The sequence below is a fragment of the Phacochoerus africanus genome, chromosome 2 (genome assembly GCF_016906955.1).
Source record: "Phacochoerus africanus isolate WHEZ1 chromosome 2, ROS_Pafr_v1, whole genome shotgun sequence".
NCBI classification, from domain to species: domain Eukaryota; kingdom Metazoa; phylum Chordata; class Mammalia; order Artiodactyla; family Suidae; genus Phacochoerus; species Phacochoerus africanus.
In genome coordinates, this window is record NC_062545.1 from 220,664,949 (window position 1) to 220,692,631 (window position 27,683).

Consider the following 27,683-nt stretch of genomic DNA (forward strand, 5'->3'; position numbering starts at 1 on the left):
CTGAAGCCATCCAATTATCTTTTCTGTGTACTTTTAAAATGATTAATAAAGAACCTTAAAAGGGATACTCTTCAAGTTCCTATTTTGTCTTTCAGTGAAATAGTAAGGTTTATGATTTTCAGGTAAAATTATGCTTTCTTATTACCATTTAAATGCCTTCTGCTTAGAAGAAATAGTTCTATGGTATTTCTGTAATTGAGATGGAGTGCCTACGTTCTTCATTTTGCTTCTGCTGGTATGCAACTTCAGATTGGTGTAGGATCTAGTTTAAGAATCCACCTGCCATTTGGATTTCAGTAACATATGGCTGGTTACTTAGAAATCTCTTGAAAAGAGAACTGTCATTTTGTGGAAGAGAGCGCTGAGGTCCTCTGCAGTTAGAGAAGAGCCTGCTTCATTAATCACATCATAGTTCTCCAAATGGAAGGTGTTCAAATATGGCTTCTCAGAATATCAGATTTGTGAAGGTCATGGAGGTCATTTATTCTAATCTTTCCACTTTACAGATGAGTAAACTGAGGCTCAGAGAGGTGCAATTTTTTTCCCACAGGTTAGTGTCTAGCATTCATATTTCTGACTCTCAGCACACGTTCCTTTCCAATGATCTGCAGCTAATGTTCTTTTGATCATGAGTTGTTTGAAGGATTGTGGGGGTGTGTTGGCCAGTAACAAAAAAGGTCTTTAGTAAATTTTATACATTATGCTATTATATTATTGTATATCTTACTATAGATAATAAACTTGGGAGTTTTTATGACATAACTTTTACTACTGAGTCTATTGTTCATATAAATCTCTTTATGTGTATTTTTAAATTCCACCTTATACTTTTATAGTTAAATTTATTTTATGAATGTAGAATGTTCTTCGACTATTGATAAAATACATTAAAAAGTTCCTATTTTGTAATTTTTCACCATTAAATATTTTAAATAGCTTCCAAGAGAAAAGGCTGTTATTTGACTGCCCTATGTTCCTTTTTAATATTTTTCCACTTGTAGAATTAAACGGTGCAAATGAAGGGCAGTTTGCTCTGTGACATTTTCATATCCAGTGTTTTGATGTCCAGAATAACTTTACATCATAACACTTAGAAAAATTTAGACTTTTTTTCTTTTTTGTCTTTTTGCTATTTCTTGGGCCGCTCCCACAGCATATGGAGGTTCCCAGGCTAGGGGTCGAATCGGAGCTCTAGCCACCGGCCTACGCCAGAGCCACAGCAACACGGGATCCGAGCCGCGTCTGCAGCCTACACCACAGCTCACGACAACGCCTGATCGTTAACCCACTGAGCAAGGGCAGGGACCGAACCCGCAACCTCATGGTTCCTAGTCGGATTCGTTAACCACTGCGCCATGATGGGAACTCCACAAAAATTTAGACTTTTAAATTTTCTCTTTCTCTCCTTTTCCCTCCTTTTTTTTTTTTTAAAAAGGAGGGAAATGAAGGAAATATATATATGTTTTGTATTATTAATTTTCTTAAATGCATTTCAGACACCCATGTTCAAGTGTCATTTCTCCTACTGACTGCAGTTTAACATCAGGCGAGTAACATATTTGCACCTAGATTTCCTCATCTGTGAAATAAGGATTAGTAGTTAGAAGCATTAATTAATAACTAGGTCAGGTTCAGGATGAGGATGGAGTAATGAGATCAGAAAATGGGGAATTTATATTGTCTGAAAAAAATATATTCACTTTTAGTACAGTTATTCTTATAAACCTAACTACAAATGTTAAACTTAAAAAATATCTGCTTGAACAAATATTTGGAAGGTAAAGTAAGAAATATTTGTTGGGAAAATGCATTTGAAAAGCTTGGGAATCACTGCAGTGCGCTTCACAAGAGATTAAAGACTTTCAGGATAGGAGTAATATCCCCCAGCTACAGAATCCTAAGGCTGGTTCACAAAGGCGGAGCTTTGTAGTGGCCAAAAGGTTCTAGAGGGGACAAGTCCAACAAGTCTAAGAGTCAGACTTAGACTTGCCTCCAGGAAATGCTCCAAGGTCCCAAACTGCCTTTGTGCAGCAGTGTGCCTGACTTTGGGGATGGGCCATATCACCTGTTTGCCTGGACTTAGCAACTGGTTTGGCCTCGACAATATACACACATAATTTAGCTGCTTTTATCCATGTTTGAAAGTTCCGCTTGACAGCATATCCATCTCTAACAAGTTCCTAGTTTCTCTTTTATTCTTTATAGCAAATCCTCTCAGGATTGACCTCGTCTTCTTCATTCTCTTCCAAGCTGGTTTTTCCTCTCCAAATTGAAATGAAATTACTCTTATCAGTCATTGGTGACCTCCAGTTGTTAAATATAATAGATATTCTCCTAGATTAAATTTTCTCCATCACAGGCAGTCAGCTAGTCAACTAGAGCAATTCAACTCTATCCTTTTGGCCTTTCTGACTCTATTTATTCTTCTTTTTTTCCTCTCTTATTGGCTCCTCCTCATTCTATTATTGACCAAACAATTTTTCAATGGCCTGTGTTTCTCTATTTTTTCCTAAAAGAGACCTTTCTTCTACAACACTTATGACTATCAGTCAGTCTCCACTATTTACTTTTAACTTAGCTTTCATTTGTCTTTTCCCCATACAAAGTAACTTTAATGTAGGCCGATACCTTTTTTGTTTCTTCTTCTTCCAGCCTATGACACAGCCACAAAAATGCCAGGTCCAAGCCTCATCTGCAACCTATGCCACAGCCTGCAGCAACACCTGATCCCCAACCCACTGAGCAAGGCCAGGGATCAATCCTGCATCCTCATAGACACCAGTTGGGTTTCCAACCCTCTGAGCCACAACAGGAACTCCAGGGCAGTTACCTTTGTGTGCTCCCCATTCTCTACTACCTGAAACAGTCATATATGATAGGCGCTCAATCTATATTTGTTGAACCAACTGAATTAATAGCATTTAATGGCAGATGAGACACAGGGGTAGGCTACTTGGAATACACAAGAAAAAGTACACAAGGTAAAATGAATAGAACTGAATTAAGATACTTCTAACAATCATAGAAATAACACAGCTTTTCTTTTTCCTAAGTTTCAGGGTATTTTTTTTTTTAATTTTTTTCCAGTACAAAGCATTTTTGAGTTTGTGCGCATGTATATGGTTGCTCAGTTTTTCTTTTCTTTTCTTTCTAAGTATATGATACACTATTATTAATTATAACCACTAAGCTGTATATTAGTTTGCCAGAAATTATTTATCTTCTAAGTGAAAGTTTGAATCCTTTGACCACCATCTCCTTATCTCTCCCACTTCCCAGCTCCTACACCATTCTCCTATTTGATTGTTTGATTTTTAATATTTTATATATGAGTGATTTCATACAGCACTTGTCTTTCTCAATCTGACTTATTTCACTTAGCATGATGCCTTCAAGTTTCATCCATATTTTTGCAAATGGTTGAACAATATTCCATTGTGTGTGTGTGTAATAGACACTTAGATTATTTCCATGTCTTGGCTATTATGAATAATGCTAAAGCGAACTTGAGAGTTCAGATATCCTTTTGAGATAGTGATTTCATTTCCTTCAGATATTTACCCAGAAGTGGGATTGTTGGATTATATGATAGTTATAAAATAGACATAGAGATCAATGAGACAATACAGAGCCCAGAAATAAACGCAGGCATAGTCCACTAAGAAGACACAATGGGGAAAGGATAGTCTCTTCGGTAAATGGTGTTAGGAAAACTGTGTATCCACATACGAAAGGATGAAATTGGATCGTTATCTTATACCACTCACAAAAATCAACTCAAAATAGGTTAGCGATTTATATGTAAGGCCTGAAACTTTAAAACTCAGAGGAAACATAGACTCCTTGACATTGGTCTTGGAGATGATTTTTGGATTTGATACCAAAAGCATAGGCAACAGAAGCAAAAATAAACAAGTAGGACTACTAAAAACCTTTTGCACAGCAAAGAAAAATATCAACACAATGAAAAGATAACCTACCAAATGGAAGAATATATTTGCATACCATATGTCTGATAATTGGCTAATATCCAAAATATATAAGGAACTCACACAATTCAATTGTAAAACAAAAGAAGAACAAGCAAAAAATCCACAAATAATTGGATTAAAATGTTCAGAGGACCAGAATAAACACTTCCAAAGAAGACATATATATGACATAAAGAACATTAAACGTTGCACAACATCATTAATCATCAGGGAAATGCACATGGAAACCACAGTGAGGTAATATCTCATGCCCATTAGAATGGCTATTATTAAAATATCAGGATGTAGCAAATGTTGCAGAGAATGTGAAGAAAAAGAAACTCTTGTGAACTATTGGTAGGAATGTAAATTAGTATAGCCATTATGAAAAACAATATGGAAATTCTTCAAAAAATTAAAAATAGAACTATCGTTAGATCCAACCCAGTTTTTCTTATTTGTAAATGTAGTTCAGTAACTTTGGTCTAAATCTTTCATGATGTCATTTCTGCCAAAGTTGATTTAAGTCCATATCTACTGCCCTGATTTCTGTTATCAGGGCACATGAGCTGTATATGTACTTATTTATTTATTTATTTGTTTGTGGCTGGGCCAGTGGCATGTGGAAGTTCCCAGGCCAGGGATCAAACCTGCACCATGGCAGTGATTTGAGCTGCTGCAGGGACAATGCTATATCCTTAATCCATTGCACCACAAGAGAACTCTGTATATGTACTTATTATGTTTACTTTTTGGTATGTTTCAAAAAATATTACAGCAGTGAATGGAAATTTTGGTCATGCTTTCATGGATAGCTGCCACAGAATATGAAACTTCTTTTACAATTGTAGACTTTGACTTTAAAAAGAAAAAACCTCAAATAGACTAAAAGAACTAATAGTTGTGAGATAGCACTTTTTTTTTTTCTTATTTCTGTGCAAGTTGGTCTTCACATTTTTAATATCCTCCAGTGGAGTGATTCTCTAAATGTGTTCTTCAGATTAGCAGCATGGAACTCATCTGAAAAATGCCAACCTTGTTAGAAATACCACCTTTAGCTGTCTAGCCCTGTTCTACTGCATCAGGAATTTGGGGAGTAGAGTCCAGCAATCTGTGCTTTAACAAGCTCTTTAGATGATTCTGATGTACGCTAAAGTGTGAGAATCGCTAATCTATGGTATACAAATAAAGAATTGAAATTCAAAGTAAAGTGTAATTGTCCAGATATCTTTATGTAATGATAATTTAAAGTTATGACTTCACCACTTTGTATATTAACAACATATATATTAAAAATACTGAATGTGAATGAGAAAGCTCAATTAGTTATTGCAAGAATTATTTTTGATTTTTAACATTCATCTCTTGTATTTCCTCCCTAGCTGCTGTGGTAACAGCTCAATAAATGCTTTAATTTTCACTTACTGTTTTAGCAGTTGAAATTAGCAGAAATAAGTATGTCTTCTGAATTTGAATCAAAGCAAATTTTTATTGGTGATACTAATATTTATTACTTTATATTTAATTTATTGTTTTTCATTCTTGGATAATAATCTCATATGTCCGTTCACTTGCATTCCTTTCTGAATTACTATTTCACCCTTTGGTGTCATTCACAAAATGGTCATGTCATCGCTCTCCTGCCTTCAATCTGACTTGGAACATTCAAGAGACAATCAATTTCAAAACTCAAAGAAGTAGTGCGTGCTAGCCAAGCAAAGATTATATATCACATGATTGTGATTTGTTGAAGATTTTGAATAATCTAGCTACTTCTGTGCAGGGCTTTGGTGACTCACATAAAAACTATATGATGGGAAACTATTTAAGGCAGAGTTCTTGGTTTCAAGCAGCAGAAACCAAGTCTGTCTTATTTAAGCAAAACAGAATTTATTGCAAGATATTTATGACTTAGAATTTCTAGTAAGTGTGGAAAATCAGGCTGAAAAAAAAGAGTTGTACAAGCTTTGTTAAACAGCAGCCAGACTATAGACAAAATCACACCATAGAAGTCATCTAGTAAGCACAGCAACAATCACAACCATCTCAAATGCTGTCTGCTCTTGCTACAGCTCGGTTCTGATCACGAAGGGTAACAATTCCTGACTGATGTCATTCTCACTTGATGTAGATTACATGAGATCTATTCTCAGTCTCTAACAAGAATTCTCCCAGTTTTCAAATTCTCCTTCCCAAACGTCCTGAAAGTGTTTAAAACCTGTTCATTCTGGCTGCCTTAAGTTACTTATTTCCTCAGTCTAGTCCAATCAGATACATATTGCTATCACTACATGGAAACACCTTGCAATAGATCACCTCCTATCATCATATCTAATGAACATGTTTTAGAATCATCTCACATGACCTTTCTGTAACATTGTGTTGTATTTGCCACTCCCTTTTCTCATGGTTTCCTGTCACCCCCTCCTGCCTCGGGCCTCTCTTCTGGTTGTTTCTTTGGCTGGAACATTGCCTTACCTCCCTCTACCCACGCCTCCTAACTCCCGTCTCAGCTTTAAACAGTATCCAGACTTCTTGCCATTGTCTGCAGTGATGTCTTTCAGGCTTTTAAAACTACCATCCACAGTGAGAAAGTTAGATGCACAATTTTTACACAGCTGAATACATATATGCACATGTAGGTGTGCACACACATACCATATGTGCATATGATAGAAGCATACTTTCTCAAAATAATTCTTATTCTTACTAGATGTAATATGTCCTGATGTTGTCTAGTCTAGTCACGTCACTTTCTTTTTTATAATGCTATTGTGACCCACAGTTTTAAAAAAATTCTTAACACTACTTACATTTTTAGTTTTTCCTTTTTTTTTTTTTTTTGGTCTTTTTAGTGCCACACCTAGAACATAAGGAAGTTTCAGGCAAGGGGTCAAATTGGAGCTGCAGCTGCCACCCTACACCATATCCATAGCAATATGGCATCCGAGCCACATCCACAGCAATGCCAGATCCTTAACCCACTGAGCAAGGCCAGGGATTGAACCCTGCATCCTGTGGATACTAGTCAGGTTCATAATCTGCCGGGACCAGCTCAGCAGGATGGTGCTAAAGGAAGGGTGCTGTGAAACTTAGGAAAAAAGTTAACATAAAACAAAACACAGAGACTTTTACCTTAAGTAAAGGTGGAAACTGGGGGACTCAAGGTCTCAGGGACCAAGAGCACTGCCTCAAGAAACCACACTGCTTTTATTGTGCTCTTGAGGATTACGTCAAGTGAGGAGGGGGTTGTAGGTGTAGGATATAGGTTTTTTTAAGTTATTTTAAAAGTCACATAGCCGGTTGCTGATCAAACTTTTACTCTGACCTTTAGGCATTTAACAGTCATTAGCATTTTGAGGAAGTTTGGTGTCAGCTATCTATGCACAGCATTCTGGAGAATCATCATTGTGCTTCTGCAGACAATGCCTATCTGCAGCAACCCAGAGTGCCTAGGTTTGTACTTTGGTTCTCCTTGCTAATGCGTATCCTGCTACCACCCCTCATAAACCTCTTGGGGCCATAAGGCTCCTCTTTCTTTTGTTCTTAAGAGGAGGAGGACATATCATGCTGTGCAAAGGGTGTGCCAATCTGCACAGGTCCTTCTGCCTAGACCAGTGCATTATGTCCTCATTCAACTGACCCTATGAATAACTTATGCCTTTAGGTCTTTGTGCTTAAGCTTAAGTCATTCACCAGCACTGAGACTGTTTTTCAAGCAGGAAGGTGGGGTAAAGTAAGGCAGGACAAGATGGAGTTTTCAGCAAAGAGGCTAAGAAAATATTGTAGAAACATGCCTCACGACAATAATCCATTGAGCCACAATGGGAACTCCAGTTTTTACCTACTTTTGAAATTTCATCTCCTAAGGGCCAGTTAGCTCCGTTGGTTTGAGTGTGGTGCTAATAATAAAATTTCATCTCTTTCTGATATCCTTCTTGTTCATTTTAAAAAACCATTCTAGACTTCTAATTTCTTCCTAAATACCAGACTCTTACCTGTGTCATGGCTTTTGCACATGCTACACTATCTTCCCCATCTGTTTTTCTTCTTGTTTTCCATAGGACTGACTCCTTTTCATCTTTTAGTCTCAGCCTAAATGTCTTTTCTTTGGAGGTAACATTCCTTGGTTACTGTATCCAGTATGTGCCCTTGTATTTATTCCACTTTAATATTCTGTCTTTCTCTTCCACAGACTGAAGAACATTTATAATTATCTTATCTCCTTTTTTATTTTTGACCTTATGTTATGTAGCCCTTATGACAGTAGAGGTCATATCCTTTTGGATAGATGCTAAGTAAATATTTGTTAAAAGGATGTGTGCAGAGTAGCTGAAAGCAATAAAACAGTGTACCAGTATAAGATATTAAAATGACCAACATCACTGTATTTTATCTTCATAGTAAATTTTATGGTGTGAAACTTGCAAGATATTTTGCTTCCTTAATTTACTCTTTTCATACCATTGCTTGATTTTTGTAGTTGACTAGCTTATTGGTGAGAGGATATTCAAGATCTAGGTAAAATACAAAATTTAGAGATATTACACATCTGGACTTGTGGATAAAACTCCTGAAGATAAAGAATGTAGAAGAATTGGTTATAGCTAAAATAAGTTGACATAATCATCCTATGAATAAGCAAGCAAAGAATATTCAGGGTCGTGCTTAGCCAAGGTATATGCTGAGGCATGCTGGGATGCAAACAGAACTAATTTACTGAATTCTATGGATCAGTCCTGGCATTTACATAGAACCTTATAATAGAGTCAGCTATGAAGAAGCCTCTGTCAGCAAGTATGCACATATCCATGTGTTTGCATTCATTACTTGATACATATGCAGGACAATGGAAAGATTTCTCTTCTGCTATAGAATAATATGACACATGATTTTCATAACAGTCTGTGGCAATCAGTAAACAACAAACAAAAGGAACACAGCAACATTTTTCAAATATACATGGAATTGCTTGGGAACTTAGCTGTTTTAGGAGTGTACAGTTGGAACTAGTTAGCTGCTTTCAATCTGATATGCCAAAAATGAGTATTTTTCTCAAACAAATATTTTAGAAAATTCTGGGGAAAATAGCATGCAAGCAATAACTCATATGTATCCATCATACAATACAAAAGGCAAACCTATTTTAGGTATCAGAATTAAAGAGTTATTATATCTAGTGCCTAAGAAAGAACTGTTGGTACTTCCTATTTATTTATTTATTTATTTAATGTAAATTCTTCAGTATTTATTCATGAGCTTCGAGCATTTAGAACTAAAAAGACATTTAGGAGTTATCTGTGCAGGACTCTAGCTCTGGTTCCAGCAGGCCTCCAACAAATGGTTAATGCTTATCTTCTTATCCTTAAGACTAAGGACATTATGGTCAGCCTCTATCACCCAACCCAGTGTTTAAAAGTCTCTTCTATTTCTCATTGCAAGTATATAAGTGTCAGAGACAAAACTCAGCAACAATTCGTGACACTTCATTTCCTAATGTAATTGTGTCTTTTTTCCCATAGAAATTGCCAGTCTTTATCACAGTGTGAGTTTATACAGTCATCAAGCCTTCTTCTCAGTCCCATGGGTTATGATTAAGTAATGAACATAATTTATGGATTAGGCATACTCTTTAGTGACTTAAACTCTTCTCCTGTTCTTTGCTCTTTTTTTTTTTTTTTTTTTTAGCTAATGAATCATCTCCAATAAGGAGAAAGTGTGAAAATCAAAGCTCTTTGCTACCATATTTTTATACTGACTTGAGGGCTACAGATATAGATTTTATATATCCATGATATGTTTGCATTACTCTTGTTCACTGAGGACTATTTACTTAAAGGAGTCATGCCCAAAAGATAGAGTGATTTAAATCCCTTGGAATGGTTCTCTTATGATAGAGTTAAAACTTCTATGATCATAGAACTTCTAAAATCTAAGTGTGTAATCGTAAGTATCCTCTAAAATAGTCTCATCTTTTCCATCTTTCTTTCTTTCTTTACCATTGCAAGTATATCTTCTGCACATCCCATTCTGAGTAAGAGGGGAGAAGAGTAGGGTGCTATTAAACTGTTAGCTAAAGTGTAAGGAACGCCCCAGTAGCAGCAGAAGATTCATATGTTCCCTGTACCACCTTTTAGGGCTGGCTGTTCCTCAGTAGTCATTCGCAAGTATCATTAATGTACATAAAATATTAAGTTCTTTTTATGTGACAAAATGGTTGAGATGATGGACTAAGTGCAGGTTCCAAATCCATTTTTTACCAGCTTCATGCTTTGGATAAAGTTATTTAACCTAGCCAAACTTCAAGTATTCACCTAGTCTATAGAGATAGAAATTATAATGGTACCTACCTCATAAAGTGGTAATGAAGATTAAATGAGTTAATGCCTGAAAAGCACGTAAAATAGCGCCTATTGCATAGTAAATGGTAGTTTATTATTGCATAGTAAACAGTCATAAATAGCCATTATTATATGTTTTATTTGTAAAATCAACTTACTACTAGGGAGCATGCCTAAGCATTTTATTTGGATTGTGAAAAGGAAAGCTGGTGCCATGTCCTGCATCTGTCAATTTATTGCTGTGTATTTATTTGTATATCTTACTTGGCTACACTTAACCAGCATCAGATTTTGTTCTTTTAAGCATAGCCAAATAGGGTCACTCTCATATTTAGTGGACATAAATAAAAATGACCTTATTTCTCTCTTTACCTAAATTTGAAGTCAATATGGTTGTTTTATTAAATAAATATATAATGAATGAAATACATAAATGAGATTTCCAACTGGGAAACACAACAATAATGAGAAGAACTGCATTTTTTTTTAACACTGGACTTCATTTTGTCTGGAGATTTACGATTTTTTTTTCATTTTTTTAAAGTTTTATTGAAAGTTCCCATTATGGCTCAGCGGTAATGAGCCCTACTAGTATCCATGAGAATGGAGATTCAATCCCTGACCTTGCTCAGTGGGTCGAGGATCTGGCATTGCCATGAGCTATGGTGTAGCTCGCACATGCAGCTCAGATCCCGCTTTTCTGTGGCTGTGGCTGTGGCTGGCAGCAAGAGTTATGTTTTAGAAATTTATGAAACTGCCCATTTTGCCAAATATACTTTTAAATAGAATCATATTTTATTTTTTGATTAGTATGCCCACTATGTAGCAGCAATTGTGTTAAGTATTGAGGGTACAGATGAGAATAAAACATAATTTCATGTGAGTATGAAGACATGAGGAAATTAACAAAGTATTGAGAACTATATTTCAGGTGTTCACAAGGTGTTAGAAAAGTACAGAAAATAAAACATAACAGTCCTGTGAGGAGTGGCTACAGAGGGCAAGTGGTGCTGAAAAGTAATTTTGAGATAAAGTGATGCTTGAGCTGAGAGTTTAAAAATGATTTAGATAAAGGAAGAAAGTTGAAAAAAATATAAAGGGCTTCCAGACAGAGGGAGCTATATTCAATATAATGGGGAAGGGGGAGTGATCAAAAGATAACGGCACTTTTGTGAGTGAGATCAGTGTGTTGTGAGTGAATAAAGCATTTGAGGACATGGCTGGTACCAAGTCCAGAGATCATGCAGGCATTGGCCCTCATGGTTCTTATAAGGCAGGTCAAGGGTTGTGAATTTCTTTGGAAGGCAAGAGAGAACCATGGAAAGGTTCTTAAGTAAAATTTTATTTTCATATTTGGCATTTTAGAAAAATTCCCCTGGCAGCAAAGTTGAAGATAGATTGGAAGAGAGCCTGAATGAGGAAGAAAAACTAATTAGAAGGCAGTTATAATGGAGAACATTATGAGTTAAGGCAGTGAGTGTGAGAATGGAATGGAGAATTGGAGAATTACTTAAAAGGTAAAATTAGTAGGACTCGGTGACTGATGTCTCTGAACAAGGGAAGAGTTAGCAGTAATTTCCAAACTGAGGGATGTGGTGCTGCCCTCTGCTGAGAGGGCCATATAAGCAAAAGAGCAAGACAGATAAAGAATTCCTTTTTAGTCATAGGTTAAATTTTACATCCAAGACTTCCTGTAAATCATGGGGTTCCCTAGCAGAGATAACTAGATGGCTGTTAGAAATCTAGATTTAAAATTCTTAAAATATAAGTAGAAAGTAAAGAGAATGGATATGTATCAAAGTATGTAAGGTTGTGTACTATGAGTATGTACATGGTCATGTATTATATGATAAAGTTATATGGTTTGAATAAAAGTGAGAAAAGAGAAGGTCTAAAAATGGAGACTTTATAAATGACCAGTATTTAAAGTGCCAGGAAAAGGAAGCCTTCAAAAGGTTCTTGAAATGCAGTGGTAAAAAAAGGTAAGAAGTGGAAATAATAAATGCCATAGAAACTAATGAACAAGAGAGGTCAAAGCAGAAAGTCCTTGCATATACATAGAAAATGTCTGAAAACATCCACCCCAGTTGTCAGTACTGGCTAGCTCTGGGATGTGGTGTTGAAGAGAATGACAGTAGAACTGGGAATTATAATTTGATATTTGAATTTTTTAAATGAAAGTATATTATACCTCTCTTCTATTTATTCAACTTCTCATGAGCTTAAAATTTCAAAATAAAAAGTCAAAACAAAAGTCGTGTTAAAATGAAGTTACAGACAATTGAAAATTATAAGTCAATCAGTCAAACAAGCTGCTTAATCAGAACAGAATGAGGAGGGAAAGGGCAGCATGGCATGGTCAACAATGTTATATGCAGATAGGTCAAGAAAGATGGGGACTGACAGCAGCCTTTTCGCTTGGTATTTAGATGTGGTCACAAATGACCTTATTAAAAGTACTTTCAAGGAAAGGCTAAGGGCAGAAGCTTGACTGCATTTGCTGGGAAACAGAAAGTGAGGACATGAAGAGGTGGCATAGTCATCTCATCAAGGAGAAGCTTGAGTGTAAAGAAAAAGAGAGAGATAGGAATTTACAGTCCAAGGTAAGTCAACTCTTTGTTCAAGATCCTTATAGTGGCAAGAAATAGATCCATGCCAGCTACCTTAGTCATGGAGGTTTACTGCAAGTCTCCTAGGAGTGTGAAGTAGCATGAGGAGCTGACTTGTTGGCCCTCAGTCATCCCAGACCCCAGCTTTTCTAAAATTGGCATTTGTAAGAAGTTTTTTGAGAAATTGAAGAAGTCATGCAGCAGGATTTCTTGGTGGGAAGAGACCTGGATTATTTTATACACCAGAGGTAGGCACCAGTAGAAGCAAATATAAATTTATTTATTTTGTCTTTTTAGGGCTGCACCCGTGGCACATGGAGGTTCCCAGGCTAGGGGTAGAATCAGAGCTGTAGCTGCTGGCCAATACCACAGCCACAAGCAATGCCAGATCCGAGCCACATCTGTGCCCTACACCACAGGTCACGGCAGTGCCAGATCCTTAACCACTGAGCGAGGCCAAGGAGCGGAACCTGCATCCTCAAGGATGCTAGTCAGATTCGTTTCCACTGAGCCACGACAGGAATTCCTAAGCTGATATATATTAAACATATATTCATGATAGAAGAAATGAAATAAGACAATATAAATAAATTTCTTTCTTTTTTCTTCTTCTTCTAAAGCCGAACAACAACTTACCCTTACACAGAAACACAGATGTACAGCCAAAACACTGGAGGGAATTACTTTGATACTCAAGGGAGTTCTGCACAGGTGACTACGGTGGTCTCGTCCCACAGTATGGTGGGCACTGGTGGGATTCAGATGGGCGTCACAGGAGGACAACTCATCAGCAGCTCTGGAGGAACCTATCTCATCGGCAATTCAATGGAGAATTCCGGTCACTCAGTGACACATACCACTCGGGCTTCCCCCGCGACAGTAAGTATTTGAATTCTTATTTGTTTAATTAGGCTTTTTGGTATCCTCACCTGTACATTTTTCTCTTTAGAGAGAAAAAACAAAACACTGGACTAGGGCAAGAATGTATTGAGCAGTTTTAGTGTGTAATTTTTTTCTAATATAAAAATCCATACTTAAATAGTAACATTTAAAATGTTTACCCATATGCCATATGTAAAGTCATTTTGTATTCAGAGGGACATTTTGGGAAGTACTGATTTGGTTGATTCTGATGAAAGACATTATATTGACTCTCATCATAGATATGAGCAAATAATATCTTAGGAACATTACTACATATTTGAGTTTTCAAGTTTTTAAAATTTTAAAAATATATTTATTTTGACACAGATATTTTAATGTGCTAAAATGCTATCATAGAAATAGTAAAAACTTGTGCAAAATTTGATATCATCAAACTCTGTACCTTGGGCTTTCCATTTTGACCTCAACTAAATATAGAAGGAATAATCGTTTAGAACCACCTAGCTAAATTAGAAAAGGAATTGGTTTTCCAGATGTTTCACATAAAAGGGTCTGAGGATTTGAATTAAGGGTGTATACCCCTTTTTCCATAATCCTACTGTATAGTTTGTTCTTATAATGAAATAGAGATAGAAACAAATTGGGTAGAAAATAATTATATGAGAGGGTTTATTTTTCATTTTGTGGATTTTTTTTCATGATATAATATGTACTTGGTAAGTATTTTGTATATACTTTTTTGTTTGTAATAACTACATATGTTCACACTTTCATAATATGGTACTTTTTTCCTAATCCATTTTTAAAGCCCTTTATTTTAATTCACTATTTCACGCTAACATCAGAATAGATGTCTAGCCATTTTAAGTGGAGCGTTCTTTCTTCTGTCATTTTCTCTTTTTATTTTTGAAAGCATTTCTAATGTCCATTTCTTTCTTGCTTTTAACAACACTAAATACAGTGTTTCTAAACCTTTTAGTCATACCCATATATTTATGTAGATTAGAAACTAAATCATAGCTTCTCTGGACCTCAGTTCTGCTGTCAGTAAAATAAGGGGTTAGTTAGGCTAAATGATTTCCTAATGTCCTCTCAGCTTTAAAATCATAATATTTACAAAGGAATTGTAAAATATTCTAGATGTAAAATAACTGCATCTTTACCATAAAAAGGAAAAAAGGTAGGGTAGATATCTATGCTTTATAATGCTCCTGATAATGACCACCCAGGAAAGTCATTTCCAGTGGAAAAGGAAGTGCTTGCCATTTACCATGACCTTAGGAAAACTGAAAATCAGAGAGAAATTGTCCTTTCTCACTTATTTCATCCACACCCTGTCATCCTGGCTTACCATCGCTCCATCCCCCACCTCTCTCCTTTTTCACCTTCCTGGAGCATTCCTACTTGCTTTTACATCTTCATCAGCTGGATATGGGTTTACTAAATTTGGTAGTATTATCACTGAGTTATCTTAAGTTGATTGTCCTAGGTCATTGTGTATACGGTGCAAACATTAACAAGGTAAATTTTTTAGCATGATTTTTGTTTTTCTGTGTAGAATATGAAAAATGCCATTACTCCTTTAGTTATCCATTACATAAATTTGGTATATTTTTTTAATATCAATTAGTAAATTAATACTTAAAACAACTGACTTAAAACAACTGGAAATAGTGGGAAAATTATTTTAAAAAACAAGTCATCAATTTATAGTATCAGTTGCACCTATAACTTACACTTTTTAAGAAGCATTAATATTTAAAGTCCTGCTAGAATTCCTGCTCTGGCACAGTGGGTTAAGAATCCGATGTCTGAGGTGTGGGTCACTGCAGAGATGCAGCTTGGATCCTCAGCCTGGCACAGTGAGTTCAAGGATCCAGCATTATCACAGCTGCAGCTTAGGTTGGAGCTGTGGCTTGTATTCAGTCCCTGGACCTGGAACTTTTATATGTCATGGATGAGGCCATAAAAATGAAAAAAAAAAAGGGGTTCTGCTAAGAATGATTTTTTTGTTTGTTTTTGTTTTTATAAGAAAATTTCCTTTTTAGCAAAAGGAGTTTATAGGGTAAATAAAAAGATAGCTTCTACATGGAAAAATCATAAGGCGCCCTCATCAAAGCACATTATAGTGGCATACCATAGATATCTAAAACATCTTCTTGTGATTGTTGTTGCATTTCCAACAGTACTTTGATTTTATTATCAAAAATTGTATTTAATTTAGATCCCCCCTCAACTGTGCTGAAAATCATCTACTTCATTTTTATTGAGGTGTCGATTCTGTTTGCAGTTTCACATCTGTTCCTTTAGTAAAGTTAACAAGGTTTAAGTGCCATGAAAGCTGTTTAAGATTTCCTCCCATCCTCTTCTTGCCAAATGCTAGAAAATTTGTGCTTATTAAGTTTTTAGACTCTTAGAACTCAAGATTTTTTTGGTGGGTGCCATGTCATTAATGGGGATTGGTTTATTTTCGTGTACTTTTTCATTTGCTGTAGAACCATAGCAGTGAATTTATATGAGCATAGTCTTTAACAACCTGTTGGTCAAGACTCTAGCCATTTCTTTCCAAACACTGAGCCAGACTGTGCCATGTAAGTACAATTTTTCTGACTGTTCTTTAGTATTCAGTCTATCACTTGCAGCATGCCTGATGCAACTGACTGTGTAGGTGTAGCCTCTACTTTGCCCCAAATTCCTGACCAGGAATTAGTCAGTTGAACTGTTCCTAATAGTATGTACATAACCTAAGCCAATTAATTCAGTTGACGTGAAACTAGTTAAGTTTGAGTACTTGGGAACAGCATATCTAATATCTTTACTCAGTTACTGGATAACATGTTGCCTGCTCTGGTTCTCAGAATAATTGCCTTGGCTCTCCCTTACATTTAACCTCTGTACATACAGAAATATTTTTGTTTAAATTTATTAGTAATAATTTTTTGCCACAAAAAGTTTGCTCCAATGTGCCAACTAACTTCTCAAGATAAACCAGTAAAAAGAGATCATGATTTTAAGTTGACTGCTAAGAAAAATAAATGATTAGCACTGGAAATATTTTCTTACCTAGTTTAATAGTCAGTATAAAGCCATCTTTCTTAGACTAGAAGAATCTCTACATCGTTAATGGAGAATTTTTATTTGACCATATAATTTACTTTAGTTTTACAACTTTAAATGAAAAAATATTTTACATGAACATTTTTTACTATTTCATTTTTGCTTCTGCATTGTAAAATGTCTCAGTTTTCAAGGTACATCCAAATTTCAGAATTTTCCAAAAGATCATGATGGTGACATACCAAATTTTATCTGATGAATATGTTATGGTACAAACTACTGATATTCAGATTTGGTCAAAATACTGTTTCTCCTTTACTTACTGCATTCTTTTATTTGGTCAATGGAGTCCATGTATGTATAACACACACACACATATATATATATATATATTTTTTTTTACTTATTTAAATACAAATACAAACATATGCACATTTAAATGGCATTTCCTGCTGATAGTATTGAATTAAATAAATATTTTCAAAAAGACTATATAACATTTTTATTGGAATATCACTGGATATGACTTCAGCTAATATACAACTTAAATAACTGTTTTACATTTCATTAAATTAATGCTAAGAATCTATTTATTGTTAACATTTCAGTAGCACATGGACATTAAAGTGGAATAGTTTACTGCAGTCATATCTGAACCATTACACTTTGATCTTCCTTCTAACTACATCTCCACAATGTCTCCTTTTGTGTCTTTATTCATTTTAAACTCTTAATTTATATTTATTTCTTCATTATTTTTGTATAACCATTTTTTTTTTTAGAATTGTAGAACTTTAGAACAGGAAGAGAATTGGCATTTGAGGATCAAAAATTTGTGATTGTAGTTATATATTTGTGATCATCACTATAGGGTTTATCTTATACTAGATTGTACAATAATTGACATTTTGCTTCAAGAAGCTTTATTTACTCACTCCTTAAAATAACATTTGTATTCTTTATTATTAGATGGTTATTTATGGAGGTTTTTTTCCTTCCTGATAACTAAGTAAGATTACCTTAATCATTTTTGAGACTGATATGAAAGCTAATTTCTCCATTTTTCTGGATATACATTCAGTAATTATATATGTTAAATGGCTCTTGCTAATATTAGTTCCTACAAAAGGGCACAAGGGAAATATGTTGAAGTTAATATTGTTCCACTCTCTACCTCTTTTGATTAATGTAAAATACTGTAAGTTATTTATTTGGTGGAAAAATCTGAATGTCCATCTGCTGCTATATAAGTAAAAGTTTGGCCTATTTTATAAAATTTTAGAAAAGTTAAGAATTCATTTAAGAATTGTAGATGCTTTTATTTTTTTATCTTTGGGTTTACATATTTATGGATTTAGCGTACGAGAATGCTTTTTCTAAGAAAATAAAAATGTTCAGTGCTCCATAAAGTGATTTTGTCTTGTTATTCTTTACTGGAATGATACCAATGGCTATTTGTTTACTTTAAAGTTTTTATTAATTTACTTCTATGAATTAATTATACATTCTTAAGTTGCACAATTGAAAAGACACAAGAAAGTGCCTAATGCAGTATTCCTCTTATTCCTGTTCCTCAGTTCTTCTACTTAGAGGAAATTAAAGTTATCAAGCTCTTTGAGTATCACTCTGGAGATATTCTATTTCTCTCTTTCCCTCTCATTAGCTTTTTTTTTTTTTTAACAAATGTTAACAAAAATACTGTATCTCGCTTTTTTTCCCCAACCAAACAGTATGCGTCAGGGATTTTTTTCTTTTAATATCAATACTTGAAGGATTTATTTATACTATTGGGAAATGGCTAATATTGGAAAGAGCTGAACTGCCCATCCATCTTACCAAAGGTTAAAATAATGTTGGATTACTTGTTATGGCTATATAGAGGTAGAAAAGAAATAGAGTCAAGTGAGATGAAAACTTCTATTTAATTGACATTTGTGAAAATATTTTACATATTATAGAAATAATAAATTTCTATTTTAAATAATTTTCTTAGTCTTACAGTTAGCCTCAGTGATTTAAAAAGGAAAGTCAAACAAGACTACTTTCTCCACTTATTTTGTCAGAAGTGTGTATGTCCATTATGATCTTAGTATTTTCTGTTTACCTGTGTCCCATTTTCTCTAGACCAACCTAAACCCTCAAATAAAACTTCTTAGGGAGAGTACCATGAGTATTCTGCTTTCTGTACTAAATCCTAAATTGACTGAAGGTTCTGGGATTTCATTTTCAAAGCACTTAATAAAATGGGACTTTGAGTGACTTGTAGTCTCCATCGCTTCATCTATATTCCATTCAGCTGTCAGTCAGTTTCACACTGCTCCAGCCTTAAAGCTGATAAGATCTAGAGGCAATGATTTTATGGTTAAGGCTGTAAGACATTACACTCCTAGAAATCTTGATAAACCAGAAGGTTAAGACAAACAGAATGACGGGCCATCAGCCCCTCCTGAGCATAGCTGATGGATTCCCCCGAATTTATAAAGCAAAATGAATTAATTATTGTAATTTTTACCTATTTCATACTGAAACAGCATGTTAGAACCACAGGTGTGTTGCAACATGCCAGGAATGGCTACATTCTATTTTATCCAAAATCTAGTAGAGGAAGGTTTAATGATGTTTATAAATTCTACTTGTAAATATGGAAGTAAACTATGTTCCAGGTTACCTGTTTGATAATTTTTGCTTGATCCTTATATTTATAAATCAAATTGCAAGTTAATGTCCTAGTTTGAAACTACTATAGATTTTAAAGGAAAAAAATCAGTAATTCAATTCATAGAGACTAGCTAATCCAGATAAAATATGAAATATATTGGTGGCAAATTAAAATAGTGTCATCTGTGAGTTACATATGAGTTGGTATTAGACCCATAAATTTTAATACTGCCTGTTCCATTGGCCCATGTCTTTTAATTTAATGAGAAAAAAGACAACACAATGCCTATGACAAATTGCCATTTCTCAAATGAGTGGGAATTTTTCCATGTTCCCATGGTTATGAGTTCATCCTCCAAAAGTATGTGATTTGGTTACCATTTTCTCAGCATACATAACTATAGTTCTTTTTATTGACCACAGAAGTATTTGGTTTATTTTAAAATCTAGATTTCTTAAAATTACAATGGTTGGTGCCCCCAAATTTCATGGGTTAGGGATTTTGTTATCTGACTATAGAATGTTAAAATAATTTAACCCCTTTAGTTTAAAATTATCAGATATAAGTTTTAGTAACCTTTCCCATCTGCCTTGTAAAAAAGGAAGATGTGATTTTTAATTGTGCTTTCAAAGTTATAGGAAAGATGCAGTTAGACAAGAAAATGCAATAAAATATAAAAATAGAAAGGAAGTAAAAAGGTCAGAATTTGCAGATGATATGATTATATACCTGATAAAAATCACAGAGAATCAAATGAATAACTATAACAAATAATGAAAGAACTGTAAGGTACAAAATTAATGTATAAAGAACTCCATAGCGTTTTTAGACACAAGTAACAGTAGTTAGAAAATAATATAAGCAAATATCATTTACAATAAATTAAAAATATATTAGACAGTAAAATAACAATATATATGCAAGATCCAGCTGCTGAATAAAACATTTTAAAGTTTCTAAGGGACACAAAAAGAAGCTTGAATAATTGAAAAAGAAGTTTCAGTATCAATCAATCTGATTCTTCCTAAGTTTTCCTTCCTTGCATTTTATGGCTGCACCTGCGGCATATGGAAGTTTCCAATCTAGGAGTGGAATTGTAGCCACAAGTGCCAGCCTACTCCACAGCCATGGCAACACCAGATTCAAGCCATATCTGAAAACTACACCACAGCTCACAGAAACGCCGGATCCTTAACCCACTGAACAAGGCCAGGGATAAAACCCGCATCCTTATGGATAGTAGTCAGGTTCGTTACCACTGAGCCACAATGAGAATGCCAAATCTCCTTAAATTAACTTCAGAAAACTTTAATATGCTCCCAATCAAGATACCAATAGATTTTTTTTTCTTTTATAAGGAAGGCTGTTTACGTAAAGAATAGTGAAGAAAATTTTGTAAAAGGAAAAATGATGGATGGAATGGGACACAAGCATCCCTACAGTTATTCAAACATATATAAAGTTAATAAGAGTTCCTTTGTGGAACAGTGGGTTAAGGATCCAGCATTATCACTGCAGTGGCTCAGATCACTGCTGTGGTGTGGGTTTGATCCCTGGCCTAGGAGCTTTTATATGCCACAGACGTGGCAAAAAAAATAAAATAAAAAAATCAATAATTAAAATTATTTAGGCACGTGAATAGACCAGTATAGGCCAGTATTAAAGACCATAAATAGGCCAAATGTATGTAGGAATATAGTGTATGATAAAGGTGGCATTGCCTTTCAGTAGAGAAATGATGAATTATTGATAAATGATATTTGGAAAAACTGGATAACTATTTAAAAAAGAAAATCAGATTGGTTCCATACATTACCTCGTATTTAAAAATTGATTTCAGGAGTTCCTGTTGGGGCTCAGTGGTTAATGAGCCCAACTAGTATCCATGAGGACCCGAGTTCAATCCCTGGACCTGCTCAGTGGGTTAAGGATCTGTCACTGCTGTGAGCTGTAGTGTAGGTCGCAGATGCAGCTTGGATCCTGCGTTGCTGTGGCTGTGGTGTAGCCCGGCAGCTGTAGCTCTGATTCGATGGAGGTTCCTAGCCTGGGAACCTCCATATGCCACAGGTGTGGCCCTAAAAAGACAAAAGGCAAAACGTTAAAAATTAAAATTAATTTCACTTGGGTGGAAAAACGTATTTTATTATTATTCTCTTATTGTGGGGTAGCATGATGTAAAATTCAGAAGCGGCAAAAAAATTCATTGATATAAGCACTATGTAAAAGTAAAAACATTACATATGACAGAAACCACAGCAAAGGCAAAAGTGAAACAATAACCTCCTGTAAAATTTTGAAACATTATATTCAAAACATAAATTTGATATATAGACTATTCCTATAAATTCTTCAGAAAAAAAAAAAAGACCAAAAATGAGGAAAGCATTTGAACAAGCCATCCATTGAAGAGGAAATGAAAAATAAACTAAAAAGCGATACCATTTTTCATTTCTCACAAGTTAAAACTAAAGAATTAGTAAGCCTTGGCAAAGGTGTAAAGAAACAGGTAGTCTCTTTCATTGGTCATAGGAATCAAAATTGGCACAAGGTTGGAGAACAACATGGAAATTTTTATCAAAATTTAAAATACACATATCCTTTGACTCAGACTACTTCTAGGAATTTAATCTACCAATAATATGCTTAGATATGTGAAATGCTCTCTAAACAACTATATTCATCGTAGAATTATTTATGTTAGTAAAAGATTGGAAGAAGTCTAATTGTTGATCAACAGAGAAATAGTTAAATGTTTTTGTGCATTTGTCCATTCAGTGGAATTTTATGCAACCATTAAAAAGAGTGAAGTGGTATGTGTATGTATGTGAGTGTGTGTGTATGTATGTATGTGTGTATATATATATATGTAAATAGGGAGACAGATGGATGGATAGATAGGTAGAGGAAAGATCTCCAATATTCTTAAGGGAAAAAGCAAGGAGATGTGTATGTCTGTGCATGTGTTTAAATAAAAACACGTGTATACACTTATATAAGTACAAAGGTATCTCTAGAAGAATGCTTGAAAGAAAAAAGGGTGGGAGGCATGTGAATATATTATCTATTCAAAAAAAAGTGATTTTTAAAAAAATCTATCAGGCAAGTTCTTAGTGATTTTAAGGTGTGTCTATCTGGTCATGCTTCTGGAATGCATGTAACTGAAACAACCCTTTCTTTAGCATCCAGTATAAAGAATGTCTAGGAGGTATCATTCTGGAAATTAAACTTTGATCCTAGGTTTTAGAAAACGTCCTCCTTTTATTAGATGGTTGAAAGTTTAGAGAATGAAAACACACATTAAGTTTTGTAATGATTTCTAGAGGCATCCTTATTATTCAACATTTCGGTATTAGAATTCATGTACTTAGAGTTTGAATTATTCTCTTTAATCACTCACTCTCTCAAACATTTATTGAGCCATTACTATTGACCAGGCACTGTGTTTCTATGAATATAAAGGTTTACAATAAGGGTGATTGAGCTATTTCCATCACTGAAATGTACCTAACCCTCCAAGGCAAAAATGGAAATCCACAAATAGCCCCCAAACTTCTTTTAAGTGGTTAGTTTCATTTTCTTTATCACCACATTATGTTGTAAATTGATTAATTTTAGATTCACCAAAATTGTGCTTATCTTCTGATTACGTTACAGTATAAATTACAGAATTGCCTAAAGGTTGGGTGAGATTGGATAATGAGAGAATGAAAAAGAATCAAAAAACAAATAATATTTAAACTTTAAAATTATTCTTTAAATGAAGTTAGCTAGCATTATAAGGATGCACTCTACCTCCCTGCTTGTTCTCCCAGAAGTATTCATTACATTCTGATTCTGGCAAAGAAGAAATATCTCATCATGTTTTAGTACATTGTTCCTTAAACTTGAGTGTACATTGTCTCGAGCATCGGTTAAATGCATCGCTGGACCCCACCCCAAGGATTTTTGATTTGGTGCGGAGAGGGACCCGAGATTTGCATTTCTTGATAGCACCAGGTGATTCTGATAATACTGATCCAGAATCACAAGTTGAGAAAACCTCTGTTTCAGTGATTAAACTAAATACAAAGCGAAAATGTTCTTAGTACTCAGAATAATCTGCAAAAGGCAAATTTGAACTCTTACATTTGAAAACTTAAACTGCCTTAAATCCTATCACTGAACTGTAACCCACAGATTCCTGAAGGGTAACTGTAGCCCGACTGCTTATGCCGTTGTTATCTCAAAAATGCTTTTATTGTCACACACCAGTGATGCCAGTTTCATAGAGTCCTGGGGAGGCTGGAGGGATGTGGGCTGTACAGAGGGATCAGAGGAGGCCCAATACAGCAGTCTTGGTTTCAGATCATCAAGTTTAACCAAATGTTTTCAGAACACAATCAATTCGTGCCAGTTTCTTCTCTAAATTTTTTTTTCCTTAGAAATATTTCAAAATAGGTGGTACAAAATTGCCAAACTTCATGTTGAAAGCATAATAATTATTTTTTTCTCTAGATGTCTTAAAATTATCAGTGACTAAAAAATATTCCATGTAGTTAAACATTTGCAAGACTTACAACTTCTTTGCTATAAATGCTATAACGTTAATATTTTGTCTTAGCTACTTTCTAGTTCAAGAGGAGATGACAAGCAAAGCTGGCTAGGTGTGTTTTCTGGGTATTTTTAATTTTTTTTAAGAGGTAAGGAACAACCTGTCCTGAATCTCTCACACTTAGGCTTCTTTTCAATATTGCTGTGGAGTGACATGTTCACAAGTTGATTTCTCTATCACTCAAATATACAACTTACAGAGCACTGTCATTGTCACAGCTTTGGCCTCAGGGGGCTGTTTCTATCTGCATTACAAGGACAACTGGGCCCAAGAGACCTGTAGATTCTTGGAGGTATCCAATTAAGAAAGGAACTGATCTCATTGCTTAGTGCAGAGCATTCAAGTTTGGGGGCCACAATCTACAGTAAGAAATCACCTTTAATTGTGGCTGAGTACTCACACACATAATATAACCATACATATATCCATTCGTATACAGAGGACTTGCAACCAAAGTTCCAGGAAACAATACTTACCCATCCTGTGTGGCAGAACATCTGAGTATTTTCTACTTTATTGATTTCTTTAATTTTTAAAAAACGCCGGCCTGGGTAATTGATTTCATAAACTACTAATGTGTAAACCTTACGTTCTGAAAAGTGCTGCTTTGGACAAATTGAAGAGATTGAAACATTAGAATGCAACATTAGTTGCATATATATATATATATATATATATATATATATATATATATATACACACACACACACACAATGCATGCAATCTCCATTTTTTTTTTTGTTTGTGCCCTAATGATTCTTACAAGTGCCGAGATGATTCTAACAAGTGTCTAGGACCAGAGTTGGGGGAAAAACAAAAACGAAAACAGGAAACGTGTTGTGGAGTTCCCAACTAGTAACCATGAGGTTGCAGGTTTGATTCCTCACCTCGCTCAGTGGGTTAAGGATCCAGCATTGCCCTGAGCTGTGGTGTAGGTCACAGATGTGGCTCAGATCCCATGTTCCTGTGGCTGTGGTATAGGCCTGCAGCTGTAGCTCCAATTTGACCCCTAGCCTGGGAACCTCCATATGCCACAAGTGTGGCCCTAAAAAGCAAAAAACAAAAACAAACAAACAAAAACCCACTGTTGTAGTGATTATGTAGACTAATGTAAAGCAAAAATGGTTTTTCTTTGTGTTCCTGGTTGATGTACTTCCTGTTGGAAGTCCCCTACTACCCAAAACACACTTAGGAGGTGGTCATTTCTAACAAGTATAAGGGCAGTGGTCACATGTTCATGTCAGCAATCACAGATACTCTTTCTGAACAAGCCACCAAGTAGCAATATTTCCATCTTACTTGATCTCAAATACAAGCAAAAAGTAAAGTCTTAGCGTTCAGGAGAGAAATTACCCCAGAGGAAATTTCTACTCTTAACTATATCTTCTTCATTGGGTTTCTCTGAAGAATTTACCATTCTTTCACAAGAAAATAGAAATGCTGTTTCTCTAAGAAAGTATCGAACTGCTGAGATTAACAGAATAGCCTGTATTAATAGGAAGATATATTCATTATATAACTTTTTATGATCAGTAAAATTTATCCATTCAAAACTTTTTGTTGCTTTGTAACTAGGTCACTTTGGAATCATTTTCAAGTAATGTTTATTCACCATATTTAAACCCTTTCCTATTAGAAAATAAATTTTTTAACAGTAACTCATTTAGCAGATTTTAATTTTTAAGCCAATCCTCAGAAGATAGTTTCATTAAAGCAATTTTAGATATTTCCATTTGATTTATATTCCTGTTATATTTGTATAAAATGGAAATAATTTTGAACTTAGAGCGATAAATCTTGGATTCCAATCTCATAGTTAATACCTATGTAATCTCAAGAAAGTATACCTCAGTCCCAGAGAGTCTTGATTTTCTAATCTGTGAGGAGATAATATTGCTTGCCTTTGCTATTTCACAAAGTTGTTGTGATGATCTAATGAGAATTAATGGGAAAGGGCTTTATAAATCATAAAGCATTATAGTATTACTTCTATTTTTAAATCACTTTTTTAAACAGTTATAGAAAGGAAATAATTTCTACCATAAGACCAATTTTAATTATAGTGGTAGTTGAATATATCAATCTTGACCTTTAGTCTTTAAAAATGATTAAAAAGCCATTTCAGGCTCAAGAGAATATGCCTTGACCTATAAAGACAATGAGTAAGATGATATAATTGTTCTTTTTCCTCCTGTCTTATTGGTGTGTAATTGGTCGATATTTACATTAAGAGAAATTATCCACATATATTCTTTTTGGGCCATCGCATAGATGTTCATAAATGTATATATAAATCACCTGAACAGAGGAGCCTTCTTTTTGCCCGATGTAACTCATGCAAAAGACTCAGCACCTCTCCACATTCCCCTGCATTTGAAAGCGAGGTTTGCCTTTTTGACATAATCGGCTGCCCTTTAATGAATCCCGTGCTCCAGCCAGTCTTGATTTGCTGCACTTGAAGTATCTATGAGTGGCATCGATTTTTCTGAAGATTTTGTAGGGGAAAGAGCTTATGGTTTAGCATCACACTCTCCAGAACACAGTCCCTCAAAGCCTCTTTGCATCACCTGTCTTCCTTAGTCTGTACATTCATTCTGCCAGTGAGCATTCACCTCTGGTCTTCCCAGATCCCTGTCTCCTCTACACCTCTCAACCCTTCAGCAGAGCACTTAAGCCTGGTAGCAACACTGCAAAATAAGTGGCCATCCTATGACAAATACCCCCTTCCTTAAAGGACAATGGGCAACTATAAATACCAATATAAATAATTATGGGGAATTATATATAAATAATAGGGAAATAATTTTTCTTGTTACATTTTTTTCTCTTTAAAAGTATTTGCTGCCTTGGTAGAATATTGATCCTCTTCTTTCAGCTTGGGAAAAGAGAATATAAACACAATATTTACTGGACTTCCATACATCATTTGGCCCTTCTTCTTTGATTTCCCATCCTCTTTTCCTAAGAGCTTGGGTGTGACTTTTTTTTTGCAGTCCTTTTTGGGACACTGATTCTTGGTTGGGTATCTGTTACAAGCTTCTGCCACCCTAAGTTCTTGGAGACTGTCTACCTGTCCCTTGATTCCAACATGGAAGCATTAGCATTTCAACAACCCAAGAGTTTGCAGCCTGAGTTTTAGACCACATATTTATCATATTGCGTCTCTATCCCCCCCATCAGGTAATATGTGCCCTATCCCCTTCAGGTCCTTCCTAGAGGGTTTGTTGTAACTTTGTAGGGTCTCCATTGAACTTTTTTTTTCTCTCCTAGATATGAAATATAACTTCTCCCTGGCCTCTATTGAATTTCTGATCCTAATTCCTGAGGAAAAAAATGGAAGATTTCCTTCATTGCTACAGTCCGCCATAGATGTACATACTTCCTAATACTGAAAACAAATAGAGGTTTTTTTGGCCTTATAGAGCCTATGTATTTTTTTCCTTGAATTCAATCCACCATACCAGAGCTAAGGTCTGATGTTACAGTGTGGTCATATTTTTACTGTACTTGTGACCATGCTACTTTCTGTTCCAAAAGGACAATAGTTGGCATAGTCTTTAATTAGCGCTC

General features: G+C 35.0%; 1 protein-coding gene across 5 annotated transcripts in view; it reads left to right on the forward strand.

Moving 5' to 3' along the window:
* Positions 1-27,683, forward strand: part of RFX3 (regulatory factor X3) — a 295,181-nt gene that overhangs the window by 183,949 nt on the left and 83,549 nt on the right. For 4 of the 5 annotated variants that reach the window (XM_047767697.1, XM_047767698.1, XM_047767700.1 and 1 more), the window contains one exon: positions 13,542-13,800. In XM_047767697.1, the coding sequence (XP_047623653.1) occupies positions 13,542-13,800 (259 nt within the window). Of the gene's footprint in view, positions 1-11,048; positions 12,916-13,541; positions 13,801-27,683 lie in introns of those variants that run through there. The other variant, XM_047767701.1, reaches the window with a different exon arrangement.